The sequence below is a fragment of the Apus apus genome, chromosome 1 (assembly GCF_020740795.1).
Source record: "Apus apus isolate bApuApu2 chromosome 1, bApuApu2.pri.cur, whole genome shotgun sequence".
NCBI lineage: Eukaryota > Metazoa > Chordata > Aves > Apodiformes > Apodidae > Apus > Apus apus.
The window spans coordinates 70,325,071-70,337,769 of NC_067282.1; the positions used below are offsets into that span (position 1 = coordinate 70,325,071).

The following is a 12,699-nucleotide window of genomic DNA, read 5'->3' on the forward strand; positions in this document are numbered from 1 at the left end:
GAATACTATTACTGCTTGTTTATGCTAGCAAGCAGAACAGGTTTCTCTGTGCCATCCAGCCATTGTGGCTTAACCCTACCTTAGAGAGACTGTGTTTTAGACTGTATGCAAGCTTCACCATGCATTTAGCCCTTTGGTTGTCTTCTGAGACTGCTGATGGATGCCCCTCAGGTTTCAGATTCTGAGACTTTGAAATACTCATCCCTCTAGGGTCTGCCTCAATAGCTCATACTGTACTGGCTCTCACCTGAACCTCTATTTGTGATAGAATTATTGAGGAGACTACTGACACCATCTGCATGGTTAAAAAGGTTACAAAGAGGTTCTACCCTTTGGCTGCAGTGCAGCCTGGTGCTGGAATCCCTGTGGAACTGATGGGACTTGACCCTAGCCCCTGATAACACTATGTGCTCTAGGATCTTGTAAATCTGTACTCTGAACCTTTTTTCATTCTTCACCTTTTGTATACTACTGAGAAGCAAGTTGTTTGGTAGCAAGAGTTCGGAATGTCTTGAAATTATAGGGAAGGGGTATTATGAGTGTCAGTAAGTCAAGTATGCACTGTAAACCTACCATTGAGAGCTGCTTTAAGAGTGATTCAATAAAAGGTTAAGTGAGGTAAATTCACTTTTACAGAGTAAGGATCAAATCTTGGATACTGTTACAGGGTGAATGAAGTAGGGAAGTCATGCACTGATTTATTTTGTACATTGTCTGATGCTACTTCATGGGTCAAGAAATCTGGTAGTTCCTTCTCAAGAAATCCTTTGGTATTGATGAGCTACGTGTCAGGAGTCCCAGACTGGGAGAGCCAGGGGGGCTGCTTTGCAGATTTTATAACATACTTTTTTTGAAAACCATTCTTTTTCTGATACAGGCTGAACTAGAGAGTTTAGACTTTGAAACAGACATATTATTATGTACAGGAAAGTGATTTTTGCCTTTAAAGATGGTTTCTGAAATTCTGGATCCTTTTTATGTTCTGTTTACTTATCAAGAAATCAGGATTGAGCATCCCCAAACCACTTTTGGAGACTCCACACCTAGCTGAGAAGCAAGACTGGGCTCATACTGGAGATGGCCCTTGACCACAAAATTTAAGCTGGTCTGTTTATACTGGGGTTGTCTGGATAACTACATATGGTGTCACTACATGACTGTTTGTCTGTCCGGGACACCTTTGAATTTCTTAGAAGATGTTCCTCCCATAGTCCATGTACTCCCCTGTTCTCATTTCTCTTTGTTATGTCACCATTTTAACCTCCCCTTCTTTTTTCTCTTCCTTATTTCTTTCTCCCTCCTGGAGCTTTAATCTAAACTATGTCAAATTTTGGTAGGTTTTGATGACTAGGATGGCTGAATCTAAACTCTCAAGTCTCTTATTAGTCCTTCCTTTCTTTAAACACTTCCAGTTGTCATCTAGGACCAATTGCTAGATTAGTTTTATTTAGGTTCTCCTGAGCTTAGGCTTGCTTGGGGTAATTCAAGCAAGGTAAGAACTCGTGACCTTGACTAATAGGACCTACCTGTTCAGAAAGTAATCCTGCCCAAGTGAGGACTGAAAAAAGTGTCAGAACAAGAAGGTTGGGACCGAATTCAAGGCACAATTCCACCCTGCATATGACCATCCTACTGTACCATGATCGTCATTATCTTCAGTATCCTTCTTAGGAGTGTTACTCTGGTGATAATCCTAAGAAATTCCCTTGAGATCAGTGAAACTACTCTAGATTTACCTTTATGGATCTGACATCAGACTCCAACACTTTTGGCTTTCAAGAGAACCCCATTTGTTTTGCTTATTGCCCCAGGCAACAAGTCCTACTCCCTCCCAATCCAAAAGATCATCATCTTGTCATGGAGACTTACCATACAAAGAGCTTTTGTGTTGAGGACCAAAGATACTGAGGCTTGAAAGAAGTTGTCATCTGTCAAAGATCCATTTCCTTCAGATCATGAAGATGTACATAGGAGCAGTTGCACTGAGCCAGACTGAGCATCCATCTAACCCAGCATCCCAGTTCCAACAGGGGCCAAACCCGTGTTTCTGGAGAATATCACAGCAGCGGAGGTATATATGATAATCCCTGCTAGAAGTCTGCTGGCCTTCAGCCATTTATGGTTTGAGGAGAGCCTGAGTTGGAAGCAACTTCAACATGTTTAAAAATCCTCAGCAAATTTATCTTCTGTGAGCTTCTGTCCTTGAACTTCTAGAATATTTTTGCTTTCACAGCATCCCAAGGCAGAAGCTCCACAGCTTTACTGCACATGGTGCGACGAGACACCTCCTTTTGTTTGTTTTGAACATGTTACCAAACAGTTTAATTTGACACCTCCTGCTATCAAATTATACTGAGACAGGGAAAAACTGATCCCTTTCTTCCATCCACTTCTTAACTGGGATACAATAGCTTTCTGTAAAATCACCACTGACTCAGTCCTTTTCACTTAGTCTTTTCTTGTAAGGGAGCTATTCCGTGCTTTGGGCTATCCTTGCTGCCATTTTCAGATGCTTTTGGACTTTTACTGTATTCTTACTGAAAAACCAGAGGACCAGAGCTGCACATCCTGTTCAGAATACAAAGTTACTTTCAGTTTTTGCTATGGCATAATGATGTTCTCTGCCTTATTCTCTTCCTGCTCTTTTCTCTCTCCAAAGGTAATAGTATCTAACATTTCATTTTCTTTTTCCATTCCCCCAAGAACAAGCTGATGTTATCGTGAGACAATATATCATAACTACAAGATCTTGCTTCTGTGGTTGGCTCAGGACCTATCAGTTACACGTGAAGTTAGAAATGTTCTTCCCTGCATGCATCACTTTATCACTTTATTTAGATTGAATTTCTTGTGCTATTTTATCAGTCTTGCACAGTCCTTCTGCAATTTTTCATGGTCAGCCCTTGTCTGTATTATCTGGAATAACAAAAGTCCAATACAGGTTTGTGGCTCTACCCTATTTCTGGGATAAGTCTTGAAGCCTGACTTAAATCTTCAAATTGCTTAAATGAACAGAAGACCCTTGATGTTGGGAATACTGAGACTGAGATGTGGGAAGGAGTTGTCTTAGAATATTGTGTCTGCACATGGTTGAATTCTGCTCTCTTCTGCTATGCTCTGCCTTTCTTTTCTTTCTCTCTTTGTGTTTATCTTGTCTGTAAGCCTGTGCTGAACTCTAGGCCTGGGATTTGCAAATCTTTCTGCCATTTCCATGCACAGAATAGTTTTGAGCACGGAAAAAGACAGAGGATTTACCTGAAAGATAGATGTTATATGACAAACCCCTTGTCTTTTGGTCCTTGAAAAAATGTTTCTACACCAGTCCATCCCTCTGACCATGATTAAAGTTATCGTGATCTCTCTTCAGGAGTCTGGAATGTCTAATTAATGACTCCTTCCAATTCCCCCCCTGCCTGGTATCAGTCTGTTCCTGGATTGAACTCCCTTCTGAACCCCAAGTAAGCTGCTATGCTGCCTCTGGCTTGCCAGAGCATCTTCTGCCCATACTGGCAGCTCTACCCAAGTGCTCATATCCTTCCCTTTCCTCAAACCTTTTGCTCTCACCTTTTCTCATGTTTGTTGCCTGCCTTCTCATGTACTTTTTTTGCTCATTGTTCCACCTGCATATGCCCCAGCTTCCCTTATACACCCCACCAGCCTCATGCAAAATCCCTCCCAGTATGTCCATTCTCTGACTGATGTGGAACCTCCATCTGCGTGACCTGGCTTCTTCTGCCTTTCTCTCTTTCACCCTGTGCTGCTTTTGCTTTGATTTAAGCGCTTTGAGTGACACCTTTTTTCATCCCTTCTCCCACGTCTCTTTTGAATTCTCCCCAGAGCATCTTTCCCTTGTCTGACCATATTCATGTTTCAGTGAGGAAGAACAGAACAACTGTCACCTGTTGCTTTCCACGGGACTCTGTGCCCTGCCACTCCAAGAGCTATCATTGCACACACAAATCTGTGTGTGTGTAGGAAAGCTTGGGAGGACAAAGCACTGAAAACAAGGAGGGGACTGGGGGGAGTTTTATTAAATTATTGCATTGCTAAGAATCCCTGAAGCAGCCAGGAAGGTATGAGAAGAGTGCAACTTCTGTAACATCACCTGCTCTCTCAGACTGATTGGGTAAAAGTCTGCACAGATTAGAGAAGCAGTGAGAGACCAGCCCTGTTCCTCTGCCCCTCGGGTGGAGCACTAAGCAGCTCCCTGTGGAAGCAAGGACCAGCTTGGGCTTGCGGTGGTGGAGAAAAGGGAAGGGTGGCTGTGGGGAGGCCAGGAGGAGCAGCTAGAGGGAGAGGAGGCAGGAGGGCAGACGAGGAGCTGCTTGCAGAGCCATGAGGAGCTGGTTTGGAGCGACGGTGGGCAGTGGAGCCTGCACTTGGGGGGGACAGAGGAGGGGGCATCTAAACGCCCTCTCAGCAGGGAGCTGAGAAAACAGCGGAATTAGCTGGCCAAACTTTGTGCCTCCTCTTGTGTGTCTGAAAAGTGGACAGGCTCTGAGCTCTCTTTCATGTTAAGCCCGAGTTATTCCAGCCCAGTGACTCAATTTATTTCTGCCTCTGCTCCTGACATTTCCCTTTCAGGTGGCTGCTGCCTGGTTTTGGGTGGGGCCGTGGGTTGGGGTGACTCATGTTTTCAAGCCCTTATCGGCATCAGTATGATGTTCTGCTTTTCTTTTCTGTCATACGGCATCCCGCTCCCCTCCCCTTCTTCCCCTCCCTCCGCCGGCTCCCAGAGGAGGCGACAGACGGTCCTGTAATTTGGTTCCATTCGCTCGACTGGAGCAACACCTGCCCCCCTCTCTGGGGACGGGAGGGTCTCATCCCAAACCGTGCAAGGAGCCAAAGACGAATCTGAAGCCCACATGCAAATAAAGCCAAGGATAAAAAAAAAAACCAAACAACAACAACAATCAAAACATGGCCATTCTGGGCAGGAAAGGCAAAATCCGCCACCAGGGGAAGAGGCAGGAAAAACAAAATTGCCTCTGAAGAAGTAAATAAGAAGTGCCAGGAGATTGCCTTTTCCTTTTGGGTCGGTTGCTATTGTGGTTATTGATCCGTCCCACCCTGGAGAATAAATTGAGAGTACTGAAAAAATAATGGCTGATATTTGAACACATTTATTCACCCTAAAAGGACTGGGTTAATTGGGTTACGAGATGGCTAGATGGATAGATACATGAATAGATAGAATGTCACTGGTATTTCTTCATGGTTATATAATGGACAAGATCAATTTCTTTGTTGGATTTCATATACAGCATCCCCTCCTCCCCCCCAGTCTCTCTCTCCAATATGCACACATGCTGTTTTCTAGAAATACAGCAAAGTGATCAAATCACATCCAAGACCCTCAGAATTTCTCTGCTTTAAGAATCAGTTGTAATACCCTGCTCGGCTCACCCCCTCTCTAATGCAAGCAGTAAGGCATTACTTTGTGGCTGATGAGTAGTGGTGATCCTGAACGCACACATGCCACACACTTTGCTGGTGAGTGATGGTCTGTGTCTAGAAATCCTTCTTTGTGTATATGCTGATCTGATAGCAAGTCTGTCGCATATTTAATATGCCTATCCAATAAATGCAAGTCTATATTTTGGAATATTCTGTGCTCTAGAAGTTTTGCTCTCTGAGAGAAGTATAGAATACTCATAGAAATAGTTCCCCCTTAGCTGCAAAGTCCCATGGAAATCAGTACACCTGTTTGTAGAAGTTGCTTTTGGTTTGCAGTCTGTCCTTGTTTGCTGTGTCAGGGTCAGGATCCATTCCCAGGGTTCAGATGAAGGCATTAGATGCCCTTTTTCCTAATTACAGTGATGTGAATATGTATTGCATGTGTATGTTCATACAGGTCTGCAAATATGTCATAACAGTTGTTGACACCCTATGCTAAGGGTGTGCTGGATATCTCTTGTACTATCCATTGGAAGTACTTCCTCCCTGTGAATACTGGAGGTTTCCGTGCCATGTTTCATATCTGGGATTGAGTCAGGCTTCAAGCACCTCTTTCAGCCTGAGCTAAAGGTTCAGAGGTAGGGCTCTGACTTTCCTGTCTTGGTATATGCCTTCTTTCATGGTTTCTAGGATGAGCTTTCCTTTAAATGTGAATGAATGGTATCTAAATGTATCTTTAATTTACCTTTAGACCCTAACAATAGAGGAAATATTAACTCTGTCTTTCTTCCCTGACAATTGTTGGACTGGCTGTGCATGATATATAACTTCCACTGAGCAGTTCCACCCCATTCCTCCTGTAATATTATTATTCAAGGTCGTTCATTCCTGTATCACTAAGGGAACATAGAAGTAGGCAAAGTGACTTTGATTATATAATTAGACTTTATTGCTATCTAGTGCAGACCTGCAACGAGATGTAGTTAAAGTTGTTTACCTGATCTTCATAAATCCACACTGTTGAGCATTTAGCCATACAGCCTTTCTACTGCATTGGCCTTGTAGCTTGTACATTCTACTCATATCTTTCTCAAGAACAAAAACAGGGGTGGGGGAGCAAAACCTCTATTTTGTTTTCAACAGTCATTAACTGCTAGATGAAAATGGGTTTCCTACCTGATGCCAGCAGGAAAAACAGAAGTGGTTGGGCTGGTGTCATGAGAGGGTATAAGCAAGGTGGTGAGCAGATGGAAGTGAGACAGGGCTTGTAGGGAGAAGCAATTTCCTCCATCAGATGAACATTTGGAAGAAAAGGACACACCTTCGAGTCAAGTTTCCTGCCCGTCTTGGAGGTTAAACCTGGGAGTCAGTCCTGTGGATAGCACCAAAAGCAAAGCCCTTCCTGCAATCTCTCTGAGTTCATGCAGGCTCTCCAGTGTCCCAGAGGGTGGTAGGAAAGGGATGACCCAGGGATAGTCTTACTTCCAAACCTGAGCTGTTCCCAGACATTTTCACGCTACACTCTCCTATGCTCACAGTACAGGGGGCTTAGTGACTTCTCACTCAGGCGCAGGGTTTCATGACTAGGGCCTTGAGGCCCTGGGCTAATGACTGGTGCTGGGTCTTCAGCAATGTTCCCTGCAGGGACCTGACTTGAGCATCTCTCAACCTGTGACCTGATATGTTTGCAACACACCCAGAGGGGAAAATGCGGCTGGGTGGACACTGGGTTCACAGCTCCTTATTCCATGCTCTGTGGGCTTGAATCAACCACCAGTGACTGCACACACTGTAATAAGGCAATGCAGAGCACTCTCTTCCCTAAAATGTGCCTTCCACATTTGAGAAGGAAAGGATATGTTAATATTTTAATGAACAAAGTCCTCCCGAGTGTTGGTAGCATGAAGGCTGCCTGGGTGGTGGGATTTATAATATCGCTCAGCCAATTAGCATTGAGCTTGACCCAGTGTCCAGATGCTGACAGAAGGAACAAGCCTGTCCCAAAGAAAACGAGCTCCAAAGTTGGTGGAGTTATTTCAGCCCAGAAAGGTGCAGGATTTGAAAATCGTGCATCCAACTACCAGCCCCACATGTGTTCCCTTGGGAAGTGGGAAGCGTGCACGGGTAGAAAGTGGAATTAACAGCCTCTCTGACAGGTTTTCTGCATGGAGCTTTTCAGCTGGTCAAGCCCACACTTAATTAAACCACTGTGCAAAGTGTCAGCCATAAAAATGGGAGGAGGGGGAGGGTTTTATCTCTCCAGCAAGTAACAATGGACAAGGCAGACACCCGAGTCAATGGCAATATTCAAATTATAGGGGAAATTAACCCCTTGCAGTAAACAAGAGAAGGATTTAATAAATGAGATGGCACAGAGGTGTCACGTTACTCAGGTAATAAACTGTTTGTTTTGGAGTCTGTATCTGTGCCGTGTTCCAAATGACAAGCTTTGGTAGTTAAGCCTTGGCTATGAAGGCACATGGTTGTGGTTTTCAAAAATAGAGGAAGGGCCCAGGATTTTTACTTGGTTCCAAGTAGAATTGGACCTGGCCAGAGAGAGATCAAACCTGAATTTGAACAAGAGAAAGAAAATCCAGCGCGCTCGGGCAGGACAAAACACTATCATTTTGGTTGCGAGGTCAGACCTATCAGAGAGCAACACGGTAAAGCAGGTGCTTGCAAGCATGGGATTTGATTTTACAGCCTGAACTTTGTTTGCAATGTGTGACCAGATGCCAGTCGTGACCAGGAGAAAGTGGAAGAGAGGGCCTTGTGCTCCCTCCACTGGGGGGGACACAGCCAGCTAAGAGCAGCTGGAGGAGGGGAGCAGTGGTGGAGGGGCTGCAGGCTGAGGCTCCCCAGGTGACCTGTTGGAGCTTTCCCACTCACGACTTCAGGAGGCTTTGCAGTCCATATTCGTAAGGGCATCAGGCCTCCATCTTACAGAAAGACCAGCAGGGAAAAATAATTAGGAAAAAACAGCTTTTATTTGATACTTTTATTTATATGCAAAACAGTTCACCATTCATGAGAGATATGAAAAACGCATCAGATAGAAACCAGATTTATCTATTTTCACTACAAAATATTGCATTATATAAAGCAACAGAGACACACAAAAAAACCCTGAAAAAGACTAAAATCTTTGGATAGCAGATGTGTTTTTTTTTTTCTTCTTTCATCCGTAAAATGTTCTTCTTGTCTTAAGAGATTCACAGCAAAGGACATGAAACATTTTCAGGTTATAGAATATTTTTTTTGGTTGTCACAAAGGAAAGCAGTCCTGGATTTACTTTTCTTTTTATTTTTTCCCCTCTTTTTTTTCTTTTTTTTTTTTTTATTTAGGAAAAACGTCCTTTCCTAAAAATATACCACACACATACACACCCACGCTCACTCCCACACACATGCATGTATAGGCACACACACATATACACCCACAAAGAAACTACTTCCCTTATAAACGATTTGCAAAGTACTTTTCAGACGTAACTATAGATCAGAATAACAACAAGTTGTTTGTTTTGTTTAAAAAAAAACTTTTTCTAGTTAAGTGCTAGTGGTCGTCGATCCCACACGAAAAAAGCAAAATTAAAAAAAAAAAAGGTCAAGAACAAATGCCTTGATATATATAAAATATACTTGTAAACAGGGAAGAAGGGGAGGTTTGTAGTACACAAGTGCAATATAATCGGAGGGAAAAAATGAACTTTAAAAAAAGGGTAAAGGAACACAGTATTGATCCCAACAAACACTCATAAACATAATGTTCCACGGGAGAAAGTGTAAACACTCGACTATAGAAACCAATTGGCACAAAGTATCCAAAGTAAAATTGCCACCACTCTGAAAAATAAATAAATCTTGGAAAAAATAAATTGTCAACTCCTTCTACCATAAATAAAAAATAGTTATTTTTTTAACCGCACCCACGGGTCACACGTTTAAGGTCACAAGTAGATGTTTTTGGATATATATATAAAAGGGGCACTTGACAGCCTGAAGAGACAATCCGGTTTTAACATTTCTCTCGGAAAAAAAAACAAACAACGAACCCAAAACGGGTCGCACCCTCGGGAAGAGAGGACAAGGGGCTGCGGGAGCCGCTGCCCTCGCCCCCGGGCCCGGTGGTGCGGGACGGGGGGTGCGGGTGCCGCGGGACGGGGGGGGGCCCGTCGGGCGCTACACGTCCAGGACGTGGTTGAGATAGGAGATGTAGCAGATGGCCAGGCGCAGAATCTCGATCTTGGAGAGCTTCTTGTCGGGGGGCAGGGTGGGCAGCAGCTTGCGCAGCTCGGCGAAGGCCAGGTTGAAGGCCTCCACTCGGATCCGCTCACGCGTGGCGTGGGCCGAGCGGTACTTGGCCGTGGCGCGGCGCCGCCGCCGCTTCTCCTCCCGGCTGAGCGGCGGGGGGTGCAGCCCCGGCCGGACCCCGCCGCGGGCCTCCCCGCCGCCCCCGCCGCGGCCTTCCCCGCCGCCCCCGCCGCCGCCCTCGGCGGGCTCCGGGTCGGAGACGCAGCAGCCGAGCGCCTGGGCGTCCGCGCCGCCCAGGGACTCCGGGTCGGAGGGCGCCGAGGAGGGGTGGTCGGAGTCGGCAGCTTGGTCCGGGCTGAGCATCATCTTGGAGGGGGCGGAGGAGCCTTCCCGGGACAGAGAAGCAGAGAGAGCGGTTCATCACCTGGACCCCAGTGGGGCGGGGGGTGGGCACAGGGACAAGGGGCACGGGGAGGAGGAACGGGGACATTTCGGCCCCCGCAGCCCCGCTCCGCCCGGCCGGGGCATCAGGAGAGCCGGGAGCAGCGGGAGCGGGAGCTGCTCCTTCAGGGAGCGCTGCGGGAGCGACCGCGCGGCTGGGTTGACGTGTGCTCTGACACCTGCCATCCCGTTTCTAGGGTCTGACGGCAGCTTCAACCCAATATCCTTCCTCCAGTTATTCCCCACGCTTGCTGGGGCGCAGGAACAGGCCCGAAAAGCAATTAAATTATAAAGCAATGATAGATATCACATATATTCCCAAACCAGCTAATATCCAGTGTTTCAAGATTAGGTCGATATATTTTTTTTTCTTTCCCGCCCCCGGTTTTAATATCGGATTTCGTTCCCTGCCAGCCTCGGCTTAACCACCTCTTTTTCGGTGACCATCTTTGGGATCCGAGCTACAGACATGATGATGCTTTTAAACGTACAGCTCAAGGCTCCCCAGACATAACAAGGCCGGTGGGGAAATTTATTTCCCCAGTGAAAACTACGCGACCTGCTGTATCTGCTGGGCTCTCCCCCCGTCTTTTTATTTTTCTGCCTATTTATTTTATTTATTTTTTTTTTTCCTTTCCCACAGATAATTGTGCAGGTAGTGACTTCGCCAGCGATCAACGTTTGGGAGATTCTCCGGTTTTTTTAAGCGTGGGATTTTAACAGAAGCCAAAGCGGCGGCCGAACTTTTTCCATGCCTTTAAATTTTCCCTCCTCTTTCCCCTCCCAGCGCGAAAAGCGGGGGTGGGGGGGAGGTGTAAATAAATAAATAAATAAATAAACGCGAACGTGCCTTTCAAAAGAAAATTGAATCGTATCTTCTTGCGGCCTCACAGAGCACCATCTGTCATGTAGACAGCAACACAAACCCGAGCGCTTCCGTGGACATGCCGGCATGTAATAAAACAATACATCAGGCAAGCAGGGAATAACCTTGGACAGAAACGTGTGTGTGTGCGCGCAGGGCTTGGGGTGTCGGGAGAGGTGGGGAGAGCGCCTGAGGGAGGAGGGTGCATGGCCTCCCCTCCTTCCCCCGAATTCTGATCGCCAAGTATCTCCACCTGAAGTTTCCAGGCAAAACACCCCCCACCTCGGGTCTCAGACCCGATTGGGAAAAATGGATTGATGATGATGATGGTGATGATGATGATGATGATAATAACAACAACAATGCACGAAACTACGGGCAGGAGGAACACTTCCCAGGCAAGGTAGAGCCAAGCCTCCCCCCACGCGGCGACACGCGTGGCCAGGCGGCGGGGCTCGGCCAGGAGCCGGGGCTCGACCCCCCCAGGGCGGGCAGCAGAAAAGGTCTCAGGAAGGGGATAGCAGGGCGCTGACTTCCCCGGAAAAGGGCTGCCGCTTGCCAGGGCCATCGGAAGCGCTTGCTCTTCTATTTTTAATAAGGAGCGTTAGGCCCACAAAGCAACGGCAGGGAATAACCCGGCCAGCGCGCAGGTCAGGGATCAGCGATTTAACGGGGGAGGGAGGAATGAAAAGGGAAGGTTTAAATTCACCTTTCAGCTTAGATCCAAGTGATGGGGTTTATGCGAAAGCACACTAACTGAGGGAGGATTTGCAGAGGGATTGCGTGGAAAGGAGCAATGGCAGAAGTGGTTCCTGGAGAAAGTTGTTTAAAGGTTTCTCTGCGGTGTGTGCTGAATTTTCCCCTTCTGTTTGGGTTTACCCAGGCGGCTTTTGGAGAGCTGAGCCAGAGAAAGGTTTTTTGTTTTGTTGTTGTTTTTTTTTGGTGTGTGTGTGTGTTGTTTGGTGTTGTTTTTTTTTTTTTTCATTTCAGTACCCCCCTGCCCGTGCTACCTGGAGAAGGGTTATATTGTCAAGGCTGCTTACCTCGGCGGAGTCGTTCCGATAGCCTCTCTCTCCAGGTCCCTTCGCCCCCTCGGCGATTCCTTTACAGTTCAAATGACTCTCCAGGAGCGGAGCATAGAAAAATTGGAAAAAAAACCCCAAACCCCCAAATCAAATCAAATTAATTAGGAGCGGAAAAGTGTCCTGCTCGGATGGAGAAAGGCAGCTCTCATCCCTCGCCGCGGCCTCCAGCGCTCCAGAGATGGGAGATGCTATCGCCGTGTTTGTTTGCGGAGTATAAATGACAACTTAAGTTACTTACGATGCATCAGGGGAGGGGAAAAAAAAAGAAAAAAAAAAACAAAACGTTTTCCCCATCAAAGTCTGCCTCCGCCTGCCAATTCGGGGCAGCTGCTGCGGGTCGGTGTGGGTGGGGGGTGTCTTGGCTGAATTTCGCTGGACAGTGCCGTCTGCCCCCCCCCCCCTTTCCTTCTTCCTCTTCTTCCCCGATCGCGATAGATAACAAAAGGGATGCGGCGATAGCACCAGCCGGGATTATTCCCTCTCCCCCGCCCCCTCGGCCTCCTCTCCTTCCCCGCAGCCGATCCCAGGACGCGGAGCCCGCTGCGCGGAGCCCGGCGCGGCCCTGCAGGCTTTGTTCCGCCGAGGTAACAACGCGTCGCTCCCTCCTTTCCTCTCTCTTTTCCCCTTTTTTTCCCCCTTCTTCTTCTTCTTCTTGGA

At 46.8% G+C, this 12,699-nt stretch overlaps 1 protein-coding gene across 1 annotated transcript; it reads right to left on the bottom strand.

Annotated features, from left to right (window-relative positions):
• Positions 1-8,915: 8,915 nt before the first annotated feature.
• On the bottom strand, positions 8,916-12,125 carry NHLH2 (nescient helix-loop-helix 2). Its single transcript, XM_051625946.1, has 2 exons — positions 12,001-12,125; positions 8,916-10,037 (listed from the first exon to the last, which is right to left on the bottom strand). Exon 2 carries the CDS (start codon positions 10,015-10,017, stop codon positions 9,580-9,582), a length of 438 nt encoding a protein of 145 aa, XP_051481906.1. The 5' UTR covers positions 10,018-10,037; positions 12,001-12,125; the 3' UTR covers positions 8,916-9,579.
• Between the last annotated feature and the right edge of the window lie 574 nt (positions 12,126-12,699).